At 37.1% G+C, this 25,688-nt stretch overlaps 1 protein-coding gene and 1 non-coding gene across 3 annotated transcripts in view; one reads left to right on the forward strand and one right to left on the reverse strand.

Moving 5' to 3' along the window:
• The window catches only part of CENPI (centromere protein I), an 86,440-nt gene that overhangs the window by 15,247 nt on the left and 45,505 nt on the right, over window positions 1-25,688 (forward strand). The window contains exons 6-19 of one of the 2 annotated variants that reach the window (XM_027533989.1): window positions 3,166-3,213; window positions 3,477-3,523; window positions 4,766-4,855; window positions 5,245-5,367; window positions 5,606-5,773; window positions 5,923-6,043; window positions 7,178-7,269; window positions 12,755-12,872; window positions 12,960-13,024; window positions 15,990-16,084; window positions 19,300-19,435; window positions 20,564-20,688; window positions 22,153-22,201; window positions 22,318-22,536. In XM_027533989.1, the coding sequence (XP_027389790.1) occupies window positions 3,521-3,523; window positions 4,766-4,855; window positions 5,245-5,367; window positions 5,606-5,773; window positions 5,923-6,043; window positions 7,178-7,269; window positions 12,755-12,872; window positions 12,960-13,024; window positions 15,990-16,084; window positions 19,300-19,435; window positions 20,564-20,688; window positions 22,153-22,201; window positions 22,318-22,536 (1,404 nt within the window). In that variant the 5' untranslated portion in view covers window positions 3,166-3,213; window positions 3,477-3,520. Of the gene's footprint in view, window positions 1-3,165; window positions 3,218-3,476; window positions 3,524-4,765; window positions 4,856-5,244; window positions 5,368-5,605; window positions 5,774-5,922; window positions 6,044-7,177; window positions 7,270-12,754; window positions 12,873-12,959; window positions 13,025-15,989; window positions 16,089-19,299; window positions 19,436-20,563; window positions 20,689-22,152; window positions 22,202-22,317; window positions 22,537-25,688 lie in introns of those variants that run through there. The other variant, XM_027533990.1, reaches the window with a different exon arrangement.
• TRNAG-CCC lies at window positions 13,815-13,886 on the reverse strand. Its single transcript has one exon. It is a non-coding gene; the product is annotated as a tRNA-Gly (tRNA).

Here is a 25,688-nt window from a genome sequence, read left to right on the forward strand (position 1 = left end):
GGTACCTTATATAAGTTGAATAATCCAGTATTTGTTCTTTTGTGTCTGGCTTCTTTCACTTAACATGTCTTCAAGGTTCATTCATGTTATAGCATATGTCAGAACTTTGTTTTTATGACTGAATGATATTCTCATGTATGTATACACCATTATCTGTTGATGAACTTTTGGATTGTTTCTACCTTTTGGTTAACATGAATAATGTTGCAGTGAACATTGGCATCCAAGTGTCTGTTCAAGTCCCTGCTTAGAATTCTTTTGGATACATACTTAGGCGTTCTTTCAGGCAGGGACTGAACCTTTTATAACCAAAATATCTAGTATTGTAAACTTCATAAGAGCAGGTCTTTTTGTCTGTTTTATCTACTGCTTAATAAATACTTCTTTCATGAATGAATGAATAAGATCTATTCATAAATGTTTGTCAAATAATTTCAGTATGCTTGAGTAGTTTTCATGATGCTGACTAAAGAGTTTCTTGCTCAGCATGGCAGGTGAGAAGGGGGCTTCCTTTTTTTTCTTTCTTCTTCTCCTAAAAATATTTATTGAAGTATCCCAGGTGGGACCAGTGGTAAAGAGCCTGCCTGCCAATGCAGGAGACAAAAGAGACGTGGGCTCAATCAGTTCAATCAATTTTTATAAACTGAACACATTTGTATAAGTATCACCCAGAAGAAATAAGGATCCTAACTATAAAAAGCATTAAAAAAAAGTTACAACTTGGGACTTCCCTGGTGGTCCACTGGTTAAGACTCCACTGCAGGGTGTGTGGGTTCAATCGTTGATCAAGAACTAGGATCCCATATGTCATGTGGTGCAGCCAAAAAGTAAAAATAAAAAGTCACAACTTGATGGGCGCTTGACTCTGTAGTGACTGAGATGCGGTGGCTAACTATTTGTCAGCAAAGCAATTGTAAAGTCTCAGATGCACATGAATTTTTTCCTTTCTAGGTGCTATGATTAAAGGACAGTGTCAGATAGAATACTGGAGCTTAGGTTGGCACTCATTTTATACCCAACATGTATTGCTAATGGTTCACAGCTTTCCCTGTGTTGCTCAGGCAGTAAACAATCTGTCTGCAATGCAGAAGGTCTGGGTTTGATCCCTGGGTTGGGAAGATCCCCTGGAGAAGGAATGGCAGCCCACTCCAGTATTCTTGCCTGGAGAATCCCATGGACAGAGGAGCCTGGTTGGCTACAGTCCATAGGATCACAAAGAGTCGGACATGACTGAGTGACTAACACTTCAGCTTTCAATGCTTCATATCCTAAGGATGTGAGGCAGTGAATTTTTTTTTACAGAAAGTTACTATATTTTGTGTAGAATATGGCAACTTGGTCATAATATGTATTCTTCCCTTAAAAAGAAGATCCTATATCTAAATTCATACTTCTTATAAGTATGTTCAGTCTTTATCAACTCATTTCTAAGTAGAGGAGTGGCAATATGGAATTATGTACTTTAAAGTATAGAGTCATAACTACCAAAATATAACTTTGTTTAAAAAAATCTTGGGTTTTGCTGCTTCTTTAGTCCCATTTAATAATTTGTTATTGTTGTTCAGTCACTAAGTCGTGTCTGACTCTTTGTGATCCCAATGACTGCAGTGTGCGAGGCTTCCCTGTCCTTCACTATCTCTCAGAGTTTGCTCAAACTCATGTCCATTGAGTCAGTGATGCTATCCAGTCATCTCATCCTCTGTCGCCCCCTTTAATAATTTACTTTTTCAATTTCCTATATTCTAAAGCAGGTACTGGCAAAGTTTTTCTTGAAGGGCCAAGTAGTAAATATTTAGGTTTGAGCGTCATACTGTCTTTGTCACAAGTACTCATTCTGCTGGTGCAGTGCAAACTCAGCTACAAACAAAAACAAATGGCTGTGTTCCAATAAAACTATTCATAGTGACCAGCAGTGGGCTGAATTTGATCCACAGGTTGTTGTTTACCCATCCCTCCAATAGAATATTGTTTTCTTGTCTGATAAACAGATATTCTTAATTTCATGAACTCTGATTTATTGGGGTTTTTCTTTAATGTTTTATTTTATGGTTATCTTTTTTTAATGGGAAAAATGAACTGCTACTCTCTGGTCATGAAGATACTCTCCTCTGTTTTCTTCTAGAACAAATAACAGCAAATTTCCTATAAAGAAAAGGAAGTAAATATTTTAGGCTTTACAGGCCACTCAGTTTGTGTCACAACTGCTCAGCTCTGCTGTTGTAGCAGGAAAGCAGCCATGGCCAATACATAAATGAGTTAGTGCAGTTGTGTTGCAGTAAAACTTGATTTACAAAAATAAGTGAACTATAGTTTGCTGACCTCTCATCTAGAATAAAACCTCAACAAGTGGTCACTCAAAATGATGTGGTATAAGGAACCAATCCTTTAGTACTTTAAGTTCAAATTTATTGAGTGTGTGCTATTTTGCCAGACTGAAGTCTAAATGGCTAATTAAATTCTGGTATATTCACTGGAATATTAAGATCATTTAAAATGATCATTTTGAAGACCAAGTAACATGGGAAAATACTTTTAAGTGGGAAATCAGGATAAAAGTTTTAAGTTTGTATCTAAATAGCTGTGGACTGCTAGAAGGAATTGGCAATCCACTCCAGTATTCTTGCCTGGAGAATCCCATGGACAGAGGAACCTGGCAGGCTACAGTCCAGAGGGTTGCAAAGAGTCAGACATGACTGAGGGAACTTAGCATGTACACACGCACTAGAAGGAATACATGAATTTTTGTTAGGTAGAAGAATCTGTTTGTGGTTTTCGAGTTGTTTGCATTGTTATATTCCAAAAATAACTTTAAAAATCATGTAAGTGAGTAAGTGAAAGTCACTCAGTAATGTCCAACTCTTTGTGACCCCATGAACTATCCAGTCCGTGGAATTCTCCAGGCCAGAATACTGGAGTGAGTAGCTTTTCCCTTCTCCATGGGATCTTCCCAACCCAGGTCTCCCGCATTGCAGGCAGATTCTTTACCAGCTGAGCCACTCGGGAAGCCCCTAAATAGCATAAAGACGTGCTAATTAAAACTATTGTTCAATCAAGTCCTGAAGCCTTTTTACTTAATCATTGTAGGATTGATATTTAAGGAAAATGTATTGTTGCTGTCTTCAAGATATGTTGTCATTTTTTCTTTTAATTTTTATATTTTGACAGTGCCCTTATGTCTGCCATTTGTTATATTTACTTACCAAAAAGAGAACGGTGAGTATTTTCATTCCAATTGTATTACATTCACTCTGTGGAATTAGCATTTGTATTGGCCTTTATAAAGTTTTAATTATTAGCATTAGTTCTATGGCAAGGTTTTGTGGGAAATTGCTTTTTAGTACTTTTACCTGAGAGCATCTGCTTAATGGCTTAACTGAGCAGGGTAATTATAGTCTTAATGTGTTGTAAGGAGAAGCTACATGGACAATGATTCTTTTTATTCTGAACCACAAACTTCTTTTCTTTACCTTCACTAGTCAAACCATTTCGTGTGAGAAAACTGCTTGATCTTCAGGCCAAAATGGTAAGTACTCTAGCCAGTGTACTCTGTGCTAGGTATGGAGCTAGGCTTTGGGGATGTAAAACTGAATGCATCATTATCTTCAAGAAACTTATTGCCTGGGGAGCTGAGTCAACAAAATAAAAATCAGAATTAGACTGGGGTCAAGGGACGAGTGATGATGGTGAGTAGAATTTAACTAGGCCAGGAAGGAAAAGAAAGGCACTCATGGCAGGGAACAGCATGAGCAAAAGCCAGGTAGATATCAAATAGCAGCAACTGTTCATGGAATTGGGTTGGTATGGCTGGAAATTAAGTGTTAGGGAGTAATAAAAAATGACTATTTTGTTAAAGTGACTAGCTTATTTATTCTGTGGCTGTGATCTAGGAAAGCATTCTTCTCTGGATGCTTAAACTTCAGTATATATCCTGACCATTATCTCTTGTCCTTACAACCCTCTTGCCTTGTTATTTCCACTATACTTGCCAGGTAACAGAAGCTTTGGGTATGAAACTGAGGGAAGTTGTGGTGCCTATACCTAATTATTGAAGCCTGCATGACCTACATAGAGGCATTCAGTTTTCATGAAAAACACAAATACGTGTGCACATTTGTGCTTCTCCAGTATGAGGTTTCCTGTTGGTATTTACAATTCAGTGATTGTTTTTGTTTTATTAGGGGCTCCCCTGTTAGCTCAGATGGTAAAGAATCTACTCACAATGCATACCTGGGTTTGATCCCTGGGTTGGGAAGATCCCCAGAGAAGGGAATGACAACCCACTCCAATATTCTTGCCTGGGAAATCCCATGGACAGAGGAGCCTGGTAGGCTGTATAGGTCATGGATTCACAAAGAGTCAGACAAGACTGGGCGACTACCACTTTCACTTTCCTGATTTATAGCTTCCTGTTTCGGTTCTTTGAGTGCATGCAGTATATTCTGATAGCTCTCTGAGGATAGTAATAATAATGATTTGTCTAAATTTAATTTTACTTCATATTAATCAGGCAGAGAAGAGAGAAAATATAGGGAAGAAGTAAAATATGGGAAAAGATCATAAAAGAGAACATGTCAAGTCGGTGAGGGTTGCTTTATCATAGTTGATTTAAATGTTTGAGTTTCTGTTCCTCGATTTTCTATAGCATCTTCCTATAGCTATATCACATAATAAAATTAGGATCTGAGTATTCATTTAATCTTTTTATTTTATTGTTACTCTTTTTTTCTTATTGGCCACAGAATTGAAAACTCTTATTTTATTTCAGGGAATGCAGCCTCATCTCCAGGCTTTGTTGTCACTGTATAAATTCTTTGTTCCTACTTTGATTTCTGTATCTTTGCCTATGAGAAAGAAGGTAAGGGATTAAGGAGTGATAAGTCATATTTGGATAGAAATATGTTATTTTGAGTAAGTTAATTTATAGATTTTGACTAAAATGTTTATAGCATGCTGTTTAAGATTTAATATTGTAGTGTTGCTTCTGAGAAGTTTTTTAGGGGTTAACACTTCGTTTTGATTCTATTCAATGTTCTTAATAGATTCCTGATTATACTTTAAATGAACCTGCATGGGTGCAAAATATTTCATAATTAATTTATTTTCAGTTAATAAAGTTTTAGATTTTATACCGTTCTAACTTATGGATACCTCCTCTCATGTACTTTTTTTTTCTTTTATTTTTTTCTTGGATTTATTTATTTATTTTTTTAACTTTACAATATTATATTGGTTTCAAATTTGCAGATCTATTTTAAGAATTCAGAGAATCTGTGGAAGACCGCTCTACTTGCTCTGAAGCCAAGGAATCCAGGATTTCCTTCAGAACCTCTAAAGTTGATGTTAACTAACGTCTATCCTATAAAAAGAGTAAGTATTTAAAACCCCAAGTAACTTCCACAGCCTTCTTTATTGTTAGGTTCAAACCATAAGGTTTCAGATATTGGAAGAGATTACAGATGTCTGAGTATATTTTAATTACTTTAATTAGGATTCTATGCAAACCACATTCAGACTCCATTCATTAGATCACCTTAATAAGTGCTTTTACATTTATAGTTTGTAATCTGTTTGATCCACTGATTGTCTCATTATCTTTCTTTTTTAGAAATGGAATTCTCACTCAATTATACCAGTGCTAAATTCCTGTAACTACAGTAAAGAAAGCAGAAAAAAAAGGATGAATCTTTCTGATTACCTCAGTAGCAATGGGTCATTTCCACTGGAACAGCTTAAAAGCTTCCCTCAACTCTTACAGAACATTCATTGCTTAGAGGTATATAACTGGGCCACATGCTTATTTACATAATCCATTTGATCTTCATGGCCTTTATTTTTGTTATGTATTTCTTATCTGATGATTTCCGTGTTGCTCTGATGTCCTTTTTATATACTTACAGTTGACTAATTTTTCTGTCTTTGCAGCTGCCTTCTCAGATGGGCGCAGTGCTGAACAGCTCTCTGCTACTTCACTATATTAACTGTGTCAGAGATGAGTCAGTCTTACTGAGGCTCTATCACTGGTTGAGTCAAACATTACAAGAAGGTAAAAATTGATGCTTTTTAAGTGTTAGATGAATGAAGAAGGAGCAAGATGGTTTAGAAATAGGTTTCTTTTAAAAGAATGATGATGTCTAGACAGGAGGAGCCTTCATAAGCTATAATAATTTTTTCTGATGATCATATATTCAGAGCCTGAATGCTGCTATTGTTCTAATTTCAAGGGAAAGTAAGAAAGGAGATATGTTGTTAAAGAAACACTACTGCATGGTCACCAGAACTCGCTGGGTGCCTCCACTTTGATGACTGTCACAGTCCAAGGCCTCTCTATCTTTTGTATGTTCAGAAACTTGCTGTTAAGCCTGCAGAATCATCAGATTAATGCTAACCAAACTCTGAGACTATTGTGTAAGCCAGAATGTCAACTTATTATTTCATGATAGAAGTAATTCCTACTGGTGACCAAAATGTTCATGTTTGCTGGCTAGAATAGCTCTTCTCTGCTATCAGTGTATATGGGAGCCACATTAGTCATCAGAAGGTTTCTTAATTATTGAACTGAAGGAAAGGGAAGTGAGAGAGTTTTTCATCCAGGCCATAGTAAAACCCAATCATTTCATTTCCTCTGAGGGAGTCAATCTCTCTAAAAATAGTATTGTGTTCACCAGATTATTTCTTTCCTGGATAAGCAAATCCTGACTCTTCGAGTGTTTAAGGTCAGTATTAGTCAGTTCCAGCATAGCTCTCTTTTTCCTACTCAGTCTTTCTTTACATAGGGTATGATACAGTTAAATTTCCACTCACTAAAGTTCTACCACTCTTAGATTACCCCCAGTTCACCCTAATTGAAATTTAGCCATTCTCAAGCTTTTAATTCATGTACTTACATTCTTTTGGATTACTGTGTGGCATAAAGCTAACCGTATTCATTATATATGACTTTTACCACTTTATTTTTTTTTACTATAAGCTTTCTCCCTGTATTACCAAGTTCTTGAGGAACATTGAACTATCATCTCCATGTATATGTTACAGTCTCCAGTGTGAGTTGGCTGAGATGTATGAGACTGATAGCTTGTTTATATTTATCATTTATTTGTCACTTTAGAGTTGTGGTGATGTTTTGTTTAGCTTTTACTGTTGTGCAACCAGAGCCTTATGCTTAATATTTCTGTTCTAGAGTGTAATTGGTACAAGGTGAATAATTATGATCATGGAAAAGAATTTGCCAACTTCCTGGACACTATCCTCAGGGCAGAATGCTTCTTACAAGTAAGGTTCTGCTTGTTTCCTTCTTATATCACTGCTTCTCTTTTTTTTTAGTTTTTTATGTTGTATTGGGGTATATAGCCAATTAACAATGTTGTGATAGTTTCAGGTGAATGGCAAAGGGACTCAGCCATACATATACATGTATCCATTCTCCCCTAAACTCCCTTTCCATCCAGGATGCCACATAACATTGAGCAGAGTTCCATGACTTCATCACTTCTTAATTTATTTAGATATTCATTGAAAACCTTTTCATTGGTGCTTGACATCTTTTGTAAACAATATTTGCTCAATTCAAAGTTCATCATGAGTGTGTGCTAAGCTGCTTCATTTGTGTCCAACTCTTTGAGACCGCATGGACTGTAGCCCGCCAGGCTCCTCTGTCCATGGGATTTCCCAGGCAAGAATACTGGAGTGGGTTGCCATGCCCTCCTCCAGGGGATCTTCCTGACCCATGGGTCGAACCTGTGTCTCTTGCATCTCCTGCATTGGCCAGCGAGTTCTTTACCACTAGTGCCACCTGGGAAGCTCAAAATTCATTATAGATAGAGCCAATTGAACTGACGTTTATCTTTGTACTGTTGGCTGTGAAGAAAGAAGTTGTTAAATTATCCAAATAAGAGAAAAAGATCTAGAGAATTCCCTGGCTGTCCAGTGGCTAGGATGCTATGCTGTCACTGCTGAACACCCGGATTCAATCCATGGTCAGGGAACTAAAGTCCCACAAGCCACATGGCATGGCTGACACACACACAAAAACAGAGAAAGAGGTCTGTAATTTAAGAGAACAAACTGAAGATGTAACTGAATGCATTAAATTAATTGAATTGGCCAGTAAGAAAAATCTCACAAGGTGACTGTTGTTCAGTTGCTAAGTTGTGTCTGAACAGTTTGCGACCCCATGGACTACAGCACGCCAGGCTTCCCTGTCCTTCACTATCTCCTGGAGTTTGCTCAAACTCCTATCCATTGAGTCAGTAATGCCATCCAATCATTTTATTTTCTGTTGCCCCCTTCTCTTGCCCTCAAACTTTGCAAGCATCAGGGTCTTTTCTAATGAGTTGGCTCTTTGCATCAGGTGGTCAAAGTATTGGAGCTTCAGCATCAGTCCTTCCAATGAGTATTCAGGGTTGATTTTCTTTAGGATTGACTGGTTTGGTCTCCTTGAAATCCATGGGACTCTCAAGTCTACTCCAGCATCACATTTGAAAGCATCAATTCTTCCACAGTCAGCCTTATTTACAGTCCAGCTCTCACATGCATACGTGACTACTGGAAAAACCATAGCTTTGATTATACCAACTTTTGTTGGCAAAGTGATGTCTCTGATTTTTAATATGTTGTCTATGTTTGTCATAGCTTTTCTTCCAAGGAGCAAGTGTCTTTTAATTTCATGGCTGCAGTCACCATCCACAGTGGTTTTGGAGCCCAAGAAAATAAAATCTGTGACTGTTTCCACTTTTTCCCCATCTATTTGCCATGAAGTGATGGGACTGGATGCCAAAATCTTAAGTTTTTGAATGTTGAGTTTTAAGCCAGCTTTTTCAGTCTCCCCTTTCTCCTTCATCAAGAGGCTGTTTAGTTCCTCTTAACTTTCTGCCATTAGGGTGGTATCATATAGATATATGAAGTTCCTGATATTTCTCCTGGCAATCTTGATTCCAGCTTGTGATTCCTCCAGCACAGCATTTCACATGATGTACTCTGCAAGTAAGTTAAATAAGCAGGGTGTTGATAAATAGCTTTGACATAATCCTTTCCCAATTTTGAATAAGTTCATTGTTCCATGCCTGGTTCTAACTGTTGCTTCTTGACCCGCATACAAGTTTCTCAGGAGACAGGTAGGATGGTCTGGGAGTCCCATCTCTTTAAGAATTTTCCACAGTTTGTTGTGATCCACACAATGAAAGGTTTAGTGTAGTCAATGAAGCAGAAGTAGATGTTTTTCTGGAATTCCCTTGCTTTCTCTGTGAACCAACAGATGTTGGCAATTTGATCTCTGATTCCTCTGCCTTTTCGAAATCCAGCTTGTACATCTGAAAATTTTTGGTTTACATACTGCTGAAGCCTAGCTTGAAGGGTTTTGAGCGTTACCTTGCTAGCGTGTGAAATGAGCGCAATTGTGTGGTAGTTTGAACATTCTTTGGCATTGCCCTTCTTTGGGATTGAAATGAAAAGTGACCTTTTCCAGCCCTGTGGCCACTGCTGAGTTTCCCAATTTGCTGACATATTGAGTGCAGCACTTTAACAGCATCATCTTTCAGGATTTGAAATAGCTCAACTGGAATTCCATCACCTCCACTAGCTTTGTTTGTAGTAATGCTTCCTAAGATCCGCTTGACTTCATATTCTAGGATGTCTGGCTCTAAGTGAGTGACCACACCATTGTGGTTAACTGAGCCATTAAGGCCTTTTTTGTACAGTTCTTCTGTGTATTCTTGCTACCTCTTCTTAATCTCTTTTGCTTCTGTTAGGTCCTTGCTGTTTCTGTCCTTTAATTGTACCTATCCTTGCATGAAATGTGCCCTTGGTATCTCTGATTTTCTTGAAGAGATCTCTAATCTTTCCCATTCTATTGTTTTCCTCTGTTTCTTGGCATCATTCACTTAAGGCTTTCTTATCTCTCCTTGCTATTCTCTGGAACTCTGCCTTCAGTTGGGTATATCTTTCTGTTTCTCCTTTGCCTTTCACTTCTTTTCTTTTCTCAGCTATTTATAAGGCCTCCTCAGACAACTACTTTGCCTTCTTGCTTTATTTTTCTTTGGGATGGTTTTGGTCACCGCCTCCTGTACAGTGTACAAACCTCCATCCACAATTGTTCAGGCACTCTATCAGGTCTAATCCCTTGAATCTATGTTTCACTTCTACTGTATAATCATAAGGGATTTGATTCAGGTCATACCTGAATAGCCTAGTGGTTTTCCCTACTTTCTTCAATTTATGCCTAAATTTTGCCATAAGGAGCTCATGATCTGGGCCACAGTCAGCTCCAGATCTTGTTTTTGCTGACTGTATGGAACTTCTTCATCTTTGATTGTAAAGAATATAATCAGTTTCATTTCAATATTGACCATCTGGTGATGTCCATATATAGAGTTGTTTCTTGTGTTGTTGGAAGAGATTTTTTGCTATGACTAATGTGTTGTCTTGACAAAACTTTGTTAACCTTTGACCTACTTCATTTTGTACTCCAAGGCCAAACTTGTGTGTTGCTCCAGGTATCTCTTGACTTCCTACTTTTGCATTCTAATCCCCTAAGATGTAAAGGACATCTTTTTTAGTGTAAGTTCTAGAAGATATTGTAAGTCATCATAGAATGCTTCAGCTTCTTCATCAGTGGTTGGGACATAGACTTGGATTACTGTAATATTGAATCGTTTGCCTTGGAAATGAACTGAGATCATTCTGTCATTTTTGAGATTGCACCCAAGTACTGCATTTTGGATGCTTTTGTTGAGTATGAGGGCTACATTTCTTCTAAGGGATTCTTGCCCACAGTAGTAGATACAATGGTCATCTGAGTTAAATTTGCCCATTTCCATTCATTTTAGTTCACTGATTCCTAAAATGTTGATGTTCACTCTTGCCATCTCCTGCTTGACCACGTCCGATTTACCTTGATTCATGGAACTCACATTCCAGGTTCTTATGCAACATTGTTCTTTATAGCATTGGACTTGACTTTCACTACCAGGCACATCTACAACTGGGTGTTGTTTCCACTTTGCCCAAAGCCTCTTCATTCTTTCTGGAGCTATTTCTCTGCTCTTCTTTGGTAGCATATTGGACACATACTGACCTGGGGGCGTTCATCTTCTGGTGTCATATCTTTTTGCCTTTTCATACTATACATGGGTTCTCAAGGCAAGAATACTGAGTGGCTTGCCATTCCCTTCTCCAGTGAACCATGTTTTGTCAGAACTCTCCACCTCATGACCCTTCTGTTTTGGGTGGCCCTACACGGCATGGCACATAGCTTCATTGAATCATGCAAGCCCCTTTGCCATGACAAGGCTGTGATCCATGTGATCATTTTAGTTAGCTTTCTGTGGTTATGGTTTTTGTTTTGAAGGCTGTGGAATTGTAGTTCTTGCTTCTTCTGTCTGCCCTCTGATGGGTGAGAATAAGAGATTTGTGCAAGCTTCCTGATGGGAGGGATTGGCTGTGGGGAAAACTGGGTCTTGCTCTGGTGGGCAGGACCATGCTCAGTAAATCTTTAATCCAATTTTCTGCTGATGGGTAGGGCTGTGTTCCCTCCCTGTTAGTCACAAGCAGTGACCCTATGTTCTTACAATCAACAAGCATTTTTTTGATTGCTGAATATGTTAAGCCAGTTAATTATTTGGCCTGGGTAACCCTGAGTTGTACTGTTAAGCTGCTACTCAGGTATCAGCATGGACAAGAAGCCTTTACTCAATCTGGGTTAGATGTTTGTTCTTTGTGCTCCCTTGGCTCTTCTGTGTTTTCCTGTATTGTGGTATCTTGAAGCATCTGTTTTTCCACACATTATGGGCTCCAGACAGGTGGGAACCATGTCTAACTTTTCTTCATGTATGGGTGTTCAACTTGGTACCTGGTGCAAAATTTAAAAAAAAAGAGATTCTCAATAAATGTTTGTTGAATAAATCTTAAGGATTTTATATGAAACCATTGAATTAGAAGTTGGGTATGGATAATGGTGGTGAGAATAAAAGAATTAATTTAGGTTGAATTTTTAGATTTTCTGCTTGGGAGGATGATGATGGGAGTATAAGAAAAGCAGGCTAAGAAGGAAAGATGTATTTGGTTTAAAAGATGCCTGTGGAATATCTAAGAGGTTCAGTAAGCAGTTAGATAATAAGTCTAGGGATCAGAATGAGATTTGGGCTGGAAATGCAGAAATGTAAGACTCCTCATGATATAGGTGATGGTTTTAGCTGTGTTATAGACGTGATTGTTCAGAGAATTCATGTCTGAAAAGAAGGTGCAGAATAGAGTCTTGGTGCATGCCACTATTTAAGACTCAGGATGACAGAATTAAAAGGGAAAGCCCTGGATCCTTACTCACTGGTGAAAACACAAGCAGCTAGACACTCAGCCCTCTCCAGATGGTGTTGCCCAGAGTTCAGGTTTGGTCTGTGGCTCCTATTGAAATTCCAGACTTACTGTGCAACTTTATGGACTATTCAAGTGTCTGCATGTACTCCAAAATAATAGTTTCATTTATCTTGAAAAATATTTCATAATTTGATTTCTTACCTTATTTTTAGTTGGTGAAGTTTTATGGTATTTGAAAACTATGTTGATAAAGATGTTAAAGTATTCAAATATTAATCATCTGGTTCTTTTTAGGAGAAAGTCTGATACCTAACCCAAGGCTTTTAATTATATTTATGACAAAAAAATTAAGAGTAAAACAACTATTGCACAATATAAATTGGTTGTTTTGAGTATAGTTATGACTGAAGAGCTCCACGTAAGATTTTACCATCAACTTGTGTTATAGGAGGGGTTTTATTCCTGTGAAGCATTCCTGTATAAGAGCCTTCCTCTCTGGGATGGCCTCTGTTGTCGATCACAGTTCCTTCAACTTGTGAGCTGGATTCCTTTTAGTAGCTTCTCTGGTATGTATCATGAAAATTTGGAGCCATTTAATTGAGTGTAATGTTAATTAAAAGAATTGAATGATGTTTTTCTTTTCTGATTTTTAGAGATGAAGCCACTTCTTTTTGACCATCTTTCACGGCTTTTCTTTACATCATCTATTTTTTTCAAGGTAAAAAAAAATTGTCTTAGTCTATGGCTGGTGGTACACAATTTCAAACCCACATTACAACAGTAGTTTTTTTAATAGGATTCACTTGAACCTGGACCTGAGATGCTCCGTTACTCAAATCAAAGTTAATGTGTAGAATTTTCTGTTTTTAAGGTTTTGTCACATATCATTTTCCTGAGCTGTTTCCACTTGTGGCAGATGATGAAGTGAATGAACAGGTGGCAAATCAGTATTAAAAACAAACTAGGAAATAACTTAAGCATACTTAGTTTGATTGTTGTGGTTGATCGTTTTGTAGATACACTTTTTCATTTCTCAAATATATATTGAGTACACACTATGTATTATAATAGTCATTTTCTGTTAATAAAATTGTTCTAACCTTATATAATAAAATTGAAATGTGTTACTATTTTGAAGTGTTCTCCAAAAAAAAGACCACTGTGGTTTACAGGAGTTCTATCTAAGTTTGAGAGCCACTTTCTTATAGAATGGTTATTCCTATTCTAAAAGAGTGACAGTATAAGTAATGTTCCTTTGTAATTTTTTTCACCTTAAATCATTTATTGTTGGCCACATTTACAGAAAAAATATATTGTCCTGATTAGTGTTTATCCTAGTCAAATGGTACTTTATTAATTGCCTATCCCAAACTTCTAATTCAGTTATTCTTTTTTTTTTTTCCTACAATATTTATTTTTGTTTATTTGGCTGTGCTGGGTCTTAGTTACGGCACGCAGGGTTTTTAGTTGCAGCATGTGAACTCTGAATTGTGTCATGTGAGATCTAATTCCCTGACCAGGGAACGAACCTGGGCCCCTGCATTGGGAGTGCAGAGTCTTAGCCACTGGACCACCAGGGAAGTCCCTTGGTTATTCTTTATTTTTCTCTCTTATTCTACCAATATAGAGTACTGTTTATCTGTAAATATTAGATTAAACCATCTGAATAGATTTAATCTGATAGGTCAAAGCTGTTTAACAATTGGCAGTTTCATATGTTCCAGCCTTGCAAGTATACACTTATAAACACATGCATATATTCATATTTGAGAGTAGGAGGTGGAGAGAGGAAGGGAAACAGACAGTGGGCCAAAGACAGAAATCAAGGAAATACTTACTACTTAATTCTCACTGAAAAGGAGAGTCTATAAAGGAACATTTTCAAGAAGTATGAAAAGAACCAGGAGAATAGTAGTTCCAAAGGAACAGAGAGACACAGGCTATCAAGAAGGAGTGAAGGGCTAATGTTGCCACATATCCCAAGAGGGTCCAGAAAGATAAGGACCAAAAAAGTTTCTTTTAGAATTGATAATACAGAGGTCTTGGCTACCTTTGTGAACAGGTTCAGTGGAGTGTGGAATAAAAACCAAATTGTGGAGCTTGAGGAGTTGATGAGAAATGAAGACAAGACAATGAGTATTGACTGTGTTTCCAAAACTTTGGCTAAGGGAGGGATAGAGAAAGAGAGCTATAGTGGGACTTTGAATCAAGGGAAGGTGGTAATTTTTTTTTTGTCCCCAGAGTGAGAAAAACCTGAATATGTTTATAGATAGGATAGAAGGAGCCAGATGAGAAGAGAGAGAGGTTGAAAATGGGGGAAAGATGGGGGATAATTGACAGTGCAGGGTTTCAGAAAAAGCATGATAGTATTGATTTAAGACTAGGTAGAGTGATTTTCCTGAATGGTGGTAAGGGGTTGGGAGGTACTACTGTTTTCTAAGGTTGAGGACAAGGATGTAGAGATAGGTGGACATAGAGACATATTTGTATAATTTGAACAAAGAGCAAGAAATTGAAATACTTTTTCCTAAAAATGTTAAATTTCTCAAAATAAGTGCATTATAGAGGACAGAATTGAGCAGGGAGCTTAAAGAGGGTGTTATGTGAAGAGAACAGCCATTAAAAAAATGGGAGAGAGAGACAGCTGATTGAAGAGAAGTATGGTAAAAGGATCACTGGGCTTCATTAAGGACCCAGATGAAGTTGGAGACCATAACTTAGGAGTGGTGTAGAGCTGTGCTTCTCAATCTTTTTTTTAAACCCATGCCGCCTTCTCATAAAGATAAAAACCTCATGCCTTCCATTAATATGGAGGCTGGATGCGATAGAGTAGGTGAGTGGAGATTTTCTGAATATGACATAGTAATATTGAATATCTTTCCATATTAAATTAGCACCAAAATAGATTATTTTAGATGATTCCAAGTTTGATTTCAACTCAAACATATTTATAATCTGAATGTGAGGAATGTCAGTTTCTAAAAAAATATTAATTGAACTCTTCAATGAAGTAGCAATGAGCACTGTATCACTGCACATATTCAAGTAGTATCTAGACCGTTAATTATTAAGGATGTTTGAGAAAGATTTCATGTATTAGGTTTTGGGATGGTGTGGATTGCTTTCAAATTTGTAGATATTACAATTTATCCTTACAAGTGTTCCAGGCACACTTGTTTCAAGACTATATTGTTTATATGTGAGTAAGTTCCTGGGATATCAAGGCAAAGCCTGAGAAAGGAAAACTATAGAGTTGTTTTCCACAGTCATAGAAGATACATTTTATGACCAACAAAAGAATAAATTGCAGTTGTAGACCCAAGGTGAAAAGAGTAGGAAACACATATCTGAAACAACATAAGAGGATCTTTGAGGGGAGATGATAAGAGGTGGGTGATGCTATATTTGATGATGTGATATATTATGAATGAATATAATTTGGAAAAACAAGAGTCTATTCCTCGCTGATAAGCTGGGGGCCAGCTTGTAGAGAAAATGGCAAAATAAACTTGTACTTGCATTAATCTGTTTCTTGGAGACCGGTCAGGTTGGAGCAGCAGCTACAGGGTTCTGAATTGGATGTGGTTGTCTCCATAGTCCCTTCTGTCTCTAAGTCTCTGGTTTAGTCTGTTAGTTCTCAACACTATGGTGTAACTGAATGATTTTTTGTTTTGCCTCTGCAGTGTAGTATTCTTCAGTGTCTGAAAGAACTACTGCAGAATTGGCTGCTGTGGCTTTCTATGGACATCCATGTGAAATCTGTTAGGAACAGTCCTCTGTGAGTTATCTTATAACCCTCCACAAGAGTTGATCTGTGCAAAACTGCATATGGAGTTTAACGGTGTGACATGAAACCTAATTGCTCTATGTAAATACTGAATCGTACTTTTCTAAGGTTTTTTTTTTCTACTTTTCACCCTTCCCCACAATCCTGTGAGAAAGATTAATTCTTCAAGTTTTATTATATAAATCAGAAAGCAACCCCTAAGCCTCTAACGTTAGAACTTGCAACTTTGGCTTTCATTCAGTTTAGCTTACTTTATAAAATGTATTCTTGCTTATATGTGAAGTCAATTTTGATGATGGCTAGGAAAATCTGTTATTTTGCTGTAAAGATATTTTTTTGTTTCCCTGATATATTTTGCTTGTATACATTAATTTAATTTCACGTTATAATTTAAAAAGAGCCCTGAATTTCCATTATGTTCATTATTGTTAAATATAAAACCTTAAAGTGGAAGTCAAAGACTTAATTGAATTTCAAGGAACTGCCTAAACCAGGTTGCTTTGATTCTTTCTACCTAGAGTCTTGGGTTCTCCTATATTCTTTTTTAACATTATTTTTTTAAACTTTATATTATAGAGAATTCCAAACAAATTCAAAAGTAGAGAAAATAGTACAATTATTACCCTTATGTATGCATCATCCAGCTTCAACAGTTACCAGCTCGTGATTAACTTTTTCTCATCTTTAACACCCTTCATGTCTCTCCTCCTTTGTACTAGATATTTTTTAAGCAAAACCCAGATATCATTTCAGCAGTTGAAAAATGATATCAGTATAACATGTAAAAATTAATAGTTTATAATATGTTCTAATATCTAATCAGTGTTCAGATTCCCTATATTATCAGTCACATTCTTACTTTATAACATAAGGATCCCTTAGCTTCAATCACAAATACTTGGTGGTTATTTTGGTGAGATTAGTCTAGATCTATTTTTCTCTGTGTTCTTTTCCCTATAGTTATCTCCAAATTTGTTATGAGAATGGAGAAAACAAGATTCTTATAAGTTGCCTGGAAAATTTTTGTTTCTTCATATTCATTATTATAGTGCTTCCATGTATCATGTATGTCTGATCACTTTTAGAAGAAAATGAAGCATTAGTGAGTAGTGAAAGTATCTTGTAAAGCAGTGCTTCTCAAAATGTGGTTTCTGGACCCGCAACATCAGCATAACCTGGGAACTTGTTGCTATTTAGTTGCCCAGTTGTGTCCGACTTTTTGTGACCCCATGGACTGCAGCACTCCAGGCTTCCCTGTCCTTCACCATCTCCCAGAGCTTGCTCAAATTCATGTCCATTGAGTCATTGATGCCATCCAACCATCTCATCCTCTGCCACCTCCTTCTCCTCCTGCCTTTAGTCTTTCCCAGCATCAGGGTCTTTTATAGTGAGTCAGCTCTTCGCATCAGGTGGCCAAAGTATTGGAGCTTCAGTTTCAGCATCAATTCTTCCAATGAATATTCAGGATTGATTTCCTTTAGAATTGACTGGTTTGATCTCCTTACTGTCCAAGGGACTCTCAAGAGTCTTCTCCAGTACCGCAGTTTGAAAGCATCAATTTTTTGGTGCTCAGCCTTTGTTATGGTCCAGCTCTCACATCCGTACATGACTACTGGAGGTAGAGCTCAGAAATATGTGTTTTAACAAATGCCTCCAGAATTTTGGTACAAGCTAAAGTTTGAGAACCCCTATCATAAGAAATTCCATTTGAATGCTTAATCTCTTCAAATACCTCAATTCTATTAAGAATAGTATATTTACATTTATAATCTTTAGCCAATTTGCAGTGTGTCTTAGGTACCCTAATACAGGTGATTTACAATTTCTGTACTTTCTAAAATTCCTAGGATCCTTTTTAATTAGTGTCATAAATTTTGAGAGGGCATTTAAAAAGGGGCTCTGCTTTCTAAAATTCTTAAAACAAATAAATGAACATAATTGTAGGTAACTTTGCTTATCTTAATACTACTTGGCATTATAAAATATAGCTCTTAAGTTCTCTATAATTCCTTCCATTTTGGAGACAGGAGTGTAATGCTATGTCTCCATCATATGACCATGTACCATAGAGGGAGTAAATTGTAGTTGTAGATAACAAGGAGAGGAGGGTGGGAAACTGTTCTCAGCAGTGGTTCTCCAGGGGGAATTTTTGGTTGGCACAGTGACTGGAAAGAGGATGCTAACATCTTTTAGTAGGTAGGAGCCAGAAGTGCTAAACGTGCTGTAGTCAGTAGGGAGTAGAAGGCAATGCTGAATGGTGAATTGTGTCATCTAAAATGCCCGTGGTAATGTCCTGTAGAGAAACACTTTCAAAGGATGCTGTTTGAGCAGTCATTATTGGGCAGATTATTTCAGACATATTTGTCAAGTGCTGCCAGAAATCATAAAGTACAGTTTTGCAAGTGACAGTCTGATTGTATGTATCCCCACCTATTTGAATGGTCTCTTAATCTTTTCCTGCTTGCTCTGCCACTGAATTATGTCATGGTGGTGGGTAATGGTAGAGTTGTCATCATTTCAAACTCTAAGACTGTATATGATTCATTTTTCCTTGTGCGTAGTCATTGTTGGCTATCTAGGTCTGAGGATAAAGCTATGAAATCACATTTCCCAGTCTTTTCCTAATCCAGTCAACAGTGGATTGTAGGACAAGGGTGAATGGATAGATAGATTGAACCAATTATATCCGTGTGTCATTTAAAGAGACATGATTCATTGATTTGGCTAGAGTATAAAATATCTAGATCTGGTTTTTACTAGAAGAATGAAAGATGCCAGAATTTTTACTCATTCAATTTAAAAATTGAATTCCAGTTAAAGTGAATATACTTCGACAGCATTTTTAGTTCAGAAATTCTGGCAAAACTGGTTTTGGATTTGTGTACTTAGAAACTAATTTGCTGACTGCTGTGGTCCCTGGACATTGGTAATATTATCTAAAGTCTGGAGTTTAATCCTTTCTTTCTCTGTTATTTACTAATATTAGAGTGGTTGCTCAGGATATTCTATGAATTGGTCTTAGTGGTTCCCTAGATGGCTGTATAGTTGTAATCACTGTGGTTTTAAAAAAAGTGAGTTATACTTTGGAGCGCCGATCATTTTCTGAAATTCCCAACAACTTTTTACTGTATATTTAATCCAGCTTTACCTGGGAAATTGTGAGGACTTTTGCTAATGGATCTGCATGTCATGGTTTCTTGTTGCAGAGAGACAACTTTAGGTGGATCCATGAACTCTGTGTCTGAACTGATTCACTACGTAGGATGGCTGTCCACTACTGCAGTGCGCTTGGAAAGCAACCGTACTTTCTTGCTGCACTTTATTTTGGATTTCTATGAGAAGGTAGTACACATCCCATTTCCCCTACTTAGATTTTTGTGATAGCTGTCTGCTTTACTATGCTGTTGTTTAAATTTTATGTACAACTATTAAGTTGGGCTATGATCTTATTATCATAGTTAATTTTAGCTAATAAACTAAAGTTAAACATAGTTAATTTTGAAGTTAATGATTATATTCTGGCCTGAATAATTGACAAGGAGAAAAAGCAAATGCTTTTTCCTGAATTGCAGGTACCACTTTAATAGACATTCCCCTGAGTAATGCTAACCCTAGACAGAAGTCTGTCTTTTTGCTCATCCATTATAGATCTTTAACCCCTGGTAAAAAAAAAAAAAAAAAAAAAAAAATATGCTGTTTCCTTAGCTCTCTACCCCCAGCTTTCAGCTGCCTTATTTCTGCCAGTACCTATGATTCTGGTCCTCTTCTGTTGTTTTGTAGTATTCAGCCTAGGCAGAACTGTTTCTAGGAAGTACCCACTAATCTCGGTTTTCCTGGCTTCTTCCCTTCACTGATACCTAGTTGTATTATATTTGGTTAGAAGATTGCTTGCTTGTTTTCCAGGTTGACAGCTAACTAATGTGATAAATCAGTATTTATGGGACTTAAGCCCACCTAGGGCTTCCCAGGTGGCACTAGTGGTAAAGAACCTGCCTGTCAATGCAGGAGACATACTAGATGGTGGATTCAGTCCCTGGTTGGGAAGATCCCCTGGAGGAGGGCATAGCAACCCACTCCAGTATTCTTGCCTGGAGAATACCATGGACAGAGGAAACTGGTGGGCTACAGTCCATTGGGTCACAAAGAGTCAGACATGACTGAAGTGACTTAGCATGCATAGGACTTAAGAAAGAAGTGTTCCTTTCCCCTTTCTCCCTAACTCTAAGATTTCTCCCCAGAAAAAAAGAGATTTTAATAATAAAACCTCCAAGAAATAATCCTCTATCATAAGGTTACTGTTTGGTGAGGTACATTTTTAAGCAAAAGTTGTGGCTACCTATTCTGTTTATGAATCAGGCAGGACCATCCCTATTGTTATTGTTTATTCTCTAGTAATGATTCTTTGGGTGAAGTTTGTTGAGGGGTTCTGAGGAATAATTTATATACTGATGTTATCATTCTTCCCAAAAGGTGTGTGACATATATATAAATTATAACCTTCCATTAGTGGTGTTGTTTCCTCCTGGGGTCTTCTATCCTGTACTCCTCAGCCTGGATTCCAGTATCCTGAATCAACTGTGTTACATTATGGACAGGTATGAAGCCTTTTCCCCATTTTTATATCATAATTCCATCCTCATTTTCCAGCTATAAAATAAAGTATATAAATATACTACAGTAAGATTATATGGGCGTCCCGGGTGGCGCAGCCCACCTGCAATGCAGGAGCTGCAGGAGATGCAGGTTCAGTCTCCGGATGAGGAAGATCCCCTGGAGAAGGAAATGGCAACCCACTCCAGTATTCTTGCCTGGAGAATCCCATGGACAGAGAAGCCTGGCAGCTACAGCCCACGGGGTCTCAAAGAGTCGGACACGACTGCACACACCCATACAAGCTTATTATATATAATGCAGTAAAATATTCAGAACAATAAGATTGTTATCTATTTTTTGCCAGGGCCTTTGGAAATAGGAAACCTGGCTTTCTTTTGGGAATGACCTTCCAATGTGGAACTATTTTAACTGTGTTCTTAAAATGTCAACATGAGGGACGTGTAATAAAAGAATTTATAGTTAAGGATCTTTTTGTGCAGTGGTAATGTTGCACTCAGCATTGCTAATTCTTGTTGCTGTGTTGCAAAGAAAAATTAGTCATTTACTGACAACTAACAACTGGTTTAAGTCTACATAGCTTCTTTGGTAAAAAGAACATTTTCTGGGAGATAAAGGGGAGCTATTACCAATTATATGAAACTGTAAGTATTAAATTTCTGATACCTTCTAATTTTTCCACTTATGGACTGAAATTGCTCTTTTTAGGCCATAAGTGTAGACTCTTTTGGCATAACTTGTAAGATTATGCTAAGGTTTAAATAGGACTGATTTTGAAGCTGAAACTCCAATACTTTGGCCACCTGATGCAAAGAGCTGACTCATTTGAAAAGACCCTGATGTTGGGAAAGATTGAGAGCAGGAGGAGAAGGTGATGACAGAGGATGAGATGGTTGGATGGCATCACCGACTCAAGGGACATGGGTTTGGGTGGACTCCGGGAGTTGTGGACAGGGAGGCCTGGTGTGCTACGGTTCATGGGGTCGCAGAGTTGGACATGACTGAACAACTGAACTGAACTGAACTGAAATGTTCAAAAGCTAATTAGAATAGTTCTCAGTCAAGAAAAAATTATATTTTTAAGTTTTCCCTTTAGCCTGTCTACTGCACCTTTTTTTCCACATTAAGAAAATGTTTATGTATCAGTAGCTGCTTTTGAGACTCTTATTTTTAATACTGAAACATTAAAAACATTGCCTTTTGTTTTTTACTAAAATACGATTTACAGAGTCAAGGGCATATCTTAAGTGTACAATTCAATATTTGAGCCTCTGTCAATTTTTATTCTTTGAGGAAAATGTACCACAAAAGGAAAAAAATATTTAACTAGACAGCTGGATATTTGTGTATGTACATATATTTACATTTAAAATGTAAACTTTTGTTTATATTTACATAGGAAAGGCATTTAATGGTAAAAGTTTTATTCTGTTTGTTCTGTCTTTTAGGTATCATAAAAATTTGACTGCTGCAAAGAAAAATGAGTTTGTACACAAGGTATGGATGATGAATCTCTGTATTAAGTCACCAATGTAGAGATATAAGATCTATTGGGAATAAAAACGAAGGGAGAATAGGTGATAATGACAATTTTTTTTTTCCTTTCCCAATAGACAAAATCAGAGTTCAGCTTCAGCAGCAAGACCTATCAAGAATTTAATCAGTATTTGACAGCGATGGTTGGTTGCCTGTGGACATCCAGACCCTTCCAGAAAGGATTATATATTGACCCTGAAGTCTTAGGAAATGCTTCAGTAGCAGAGTATAAAAAAAGTTTAAATTTAGTCCATCATCCTGCTTTTTTGAGTTATACTGTTTCCTTTCTGCTACAGGTAAGAATATTTAAACAGTTTTTAGATTTTCTGTGGGAGTACCATGATGGCACAAATAGGACATTTCATAAATTTAGTGTGTCTGAATTGCAAGACATGTGTTCAGTCATACTTTTTGAGTATCAGCTATCTTTTAGTTACTGTGCTAGGCTCTGGGGATTCAAAGTTAGTTTCTACCCACAAAGAGCTTGGGTTTGTGGCAGAGACAGATTTGTGAACATTACTGCAATATAGTTAGGTGAAATGAGAAGTACAATTGTGAGAAATAGGGGTAGGGAATATTAGTTCAATTCTATTTGGGTAGAGGTGGTGCCAGGTAAGAAAAGGGTACAGAGAAGTTGAAGCTTTGGTAAAATCCTTCTAGACAAGATGGAAAATGTAAGCTAGACAATATTATAATTAGAGTTGAAGTCTTAGCCAAAGACTGCTGATCTAATGGGTTGATATCAGTATGTAGGCAAAGGGGTCTTCTTAGGACTTTATCACCAGCCCTGTAATTTTCAACATTGTGAGTGACTTACCTCAAATGGTATGCATATCATATGTGTGTGGATGACACAACAGGATGGAATTACAAATACACTGATAGACTCTGGATTCACAATTCCCTGAACAGACTAGAGCATTAAGAAATCTAACAAAATGAAAAAAATGTATAGAATGGGAAAGATAGTCATTGAATAATTGTTTAATATATTCATGCAAGAACCAGGCACTGTGGTGAACAAGACACATCTAAGTATTGCCCTTATAGAGCTTAGAATCCAGTCGAGGAGGCAGTCATTAAACAGACATCTTACAATAAAGAATGATGAATAATATAGGGAAAGTACAGAGAACAATGAAAAAATACACGGGTGTTTGACCCAGCTCAGGCTTTACAGAAATGATGCTGATTGGAGTTTTGAAGGATGAGCATGAGCTTGTCAAGACAGGAGTGATATTTGAGGAAAAGTGCAAAAATAGAACAGGGGGCAGTAAACTCTTCCTGTGGAAGACCAGACTGTAAATATTTCAGGCTTTGCAGGCCACATGGTCTCTGTCAAGATTACTCAACCTTGCTGTTGCAGCATGAAAGTGGCCATAGACAGTGAGTAAACAAATGGGCATAATTGCATTCCAATAAAAGTTTATTTACAGAAACAGGCATTGGACTGGATGTGGTTTGCCCTTTGTCAGAGCATGCTGTATTTGAGGAATTTAAGCAGAATTGTAGGGCTTGAGCAGGTATTCTAACCTGACTCAGCAGCAGAAGTACCCAGGGTACTTTTCCAAAGTATATGTGCTTGATTACTTGCACCCTGACATTTTGATTTACTAACTGGGGTGATATCCAGAATCTACTTTTTTGATATAAATATTTTGATATACAACACGAGTTGAGAGTCACTGCTATGCTTAGTTGAGACTCTTTGGGACCCTGTGGACTGCTGCCTGCCAGTCTCCTGTCCATGGTGATTCTCCAGGCAAGAAAGTGGGGTGCCATGCCCTCCTCCAGGGGATCTTCACCCAGGGATCAAACCCAGGTCTCCTGCATTGCAGGCAGATTCTTTACTGTCTGAGCCATTAGGGAAGCCCAAGAATACTGGAGTGGGTAGCTTATCCCTTTCTCAGGGGATCTTCCCGACCCAGGAATTGAACCAGAGTCTCCTTCATTGCAGGAGGATTCTTTACCAGCTGAGATACGAGGGAAGCCCTCAAAAGTCACTAGAGTATGCTATAGCATGGTAGGAGATGATGTTTTAAAATGTAGTCAAGGACCAGATGGTGAAAAAAGTAATAGGTAGACCTTCAAAAACATATTGATTTCAATAATTGAATAAAAATTTGTTTTCAAGTAGACAGAGGCAGTATAGTTTTGTGATTTTCTGATATTCTTTCCTTTTTCTCTTTTCCTTTCATAATAACTTGCCTGATTTATCATACAGTACATAAAAACTTGTTTCAATTAATGATATATTACTATTAATAATGAGACTGGATGAAATTTGAAATATTTTTAGTTTTTGCTCCTGGACTAAATCCTATGAAAAATGTACATTGCATATACTGTGTTTTATATGCAATTAGGTACATTTGTTTCAGTTTGTTTTCATGTTTTAGAGATTGCTTTTTTCTTTTTATTTGATCATTAGAAATCTTTTTTATTGAAGTATAATTGATTTATGATGTGCTAATTTCTACTGTACAGCAAACTGACTCAGTTATCCACATACATGCATTCTTATTTTATTTTTCATTATGGTTTATCCCAGGAGATTGAATATAGTTCCATGTGCTATACAGTAGGAACTTATTGTTTATCTGATTTTTTATTTAATTTGATTCTTGGAATATATAAAACATTTAAATGATTCCAAATTCTTTTTTTTTTTCCAGTTGATCCAGCTTTTATTATTTTTCTTCTTAACAATCTCTCTCTCTCCAGACATAATTACAAACCCAAAGATACATGAGATTGTGGTTGCATATTATAGTACATTAAGTATTATAATATATAATATATTTAATAAAGTATATGTGTCCAAAAGCTATAAAATTCCAAGCAAACATTTATATTTTTATTTCAAGAGTAACTAATATTACCCATTCTGTCTTAGATACATTCTAATTATTCAATTCTTTTTTTTTCAATTTTATTTTATTTTTCTCCATAGTGGCTGTACTAGTTTGCATTCCCACCAACAGTGTAAGAGGGTTCCCTTTTCTCCACACCCTCTCCAGCATTTATTGCTTGTAGACTTTTGGATTGCAGCCATTCTGACTGGCGTGAAATGGTACCTCATAGTGGTTTTGATTTGCATTTCTCTGATAATGAGTGATGTTGAGCATCTTTTCATGTGTTTGTTAGCCATCTGTATGTCTTCTTTGGAGAAATGTCTGTTTAGTTCTTTGGCCCATTTTTTGATTGGGTCATTTATTTTTCTGGAGTTGAGCTGTAGGGGTTGCTTGTATATTTTTGAGATTAGTTGTTTGTCAGTTGCTTCATTTGCTCTTATTTTCTCCCATTCTGAAGGCTGCCTTTTCACCTTGCTAATAGTTTCCTTTGATGTGCAGAAGCTTTTAAGTTTGATTAGGTCCCATTTGTTTATTTTTGCTTTTATTTCCAGTATTCTGGGAGGTGGGTCATAGAGGATCCTGCTGTGATGACC

Source organism: Bos indicus x Bos taurus, chromosome X, assembly GCF_003369695.1.
Source record: "Bos indicus x Bos taurus breed Angus x Brahman F1 hybrid chromosome X, Bos_hybrid_MaternalHap_v2.0, whole genome shotgun sequence".
Classification (NCBI taxonomy): domain Eukaryota; kingdom Metazoa; phylum Chordata; class Mammalia; order Artiodactyla; family Bovidae; genus Bos; species Bos indicus x Bos taurus.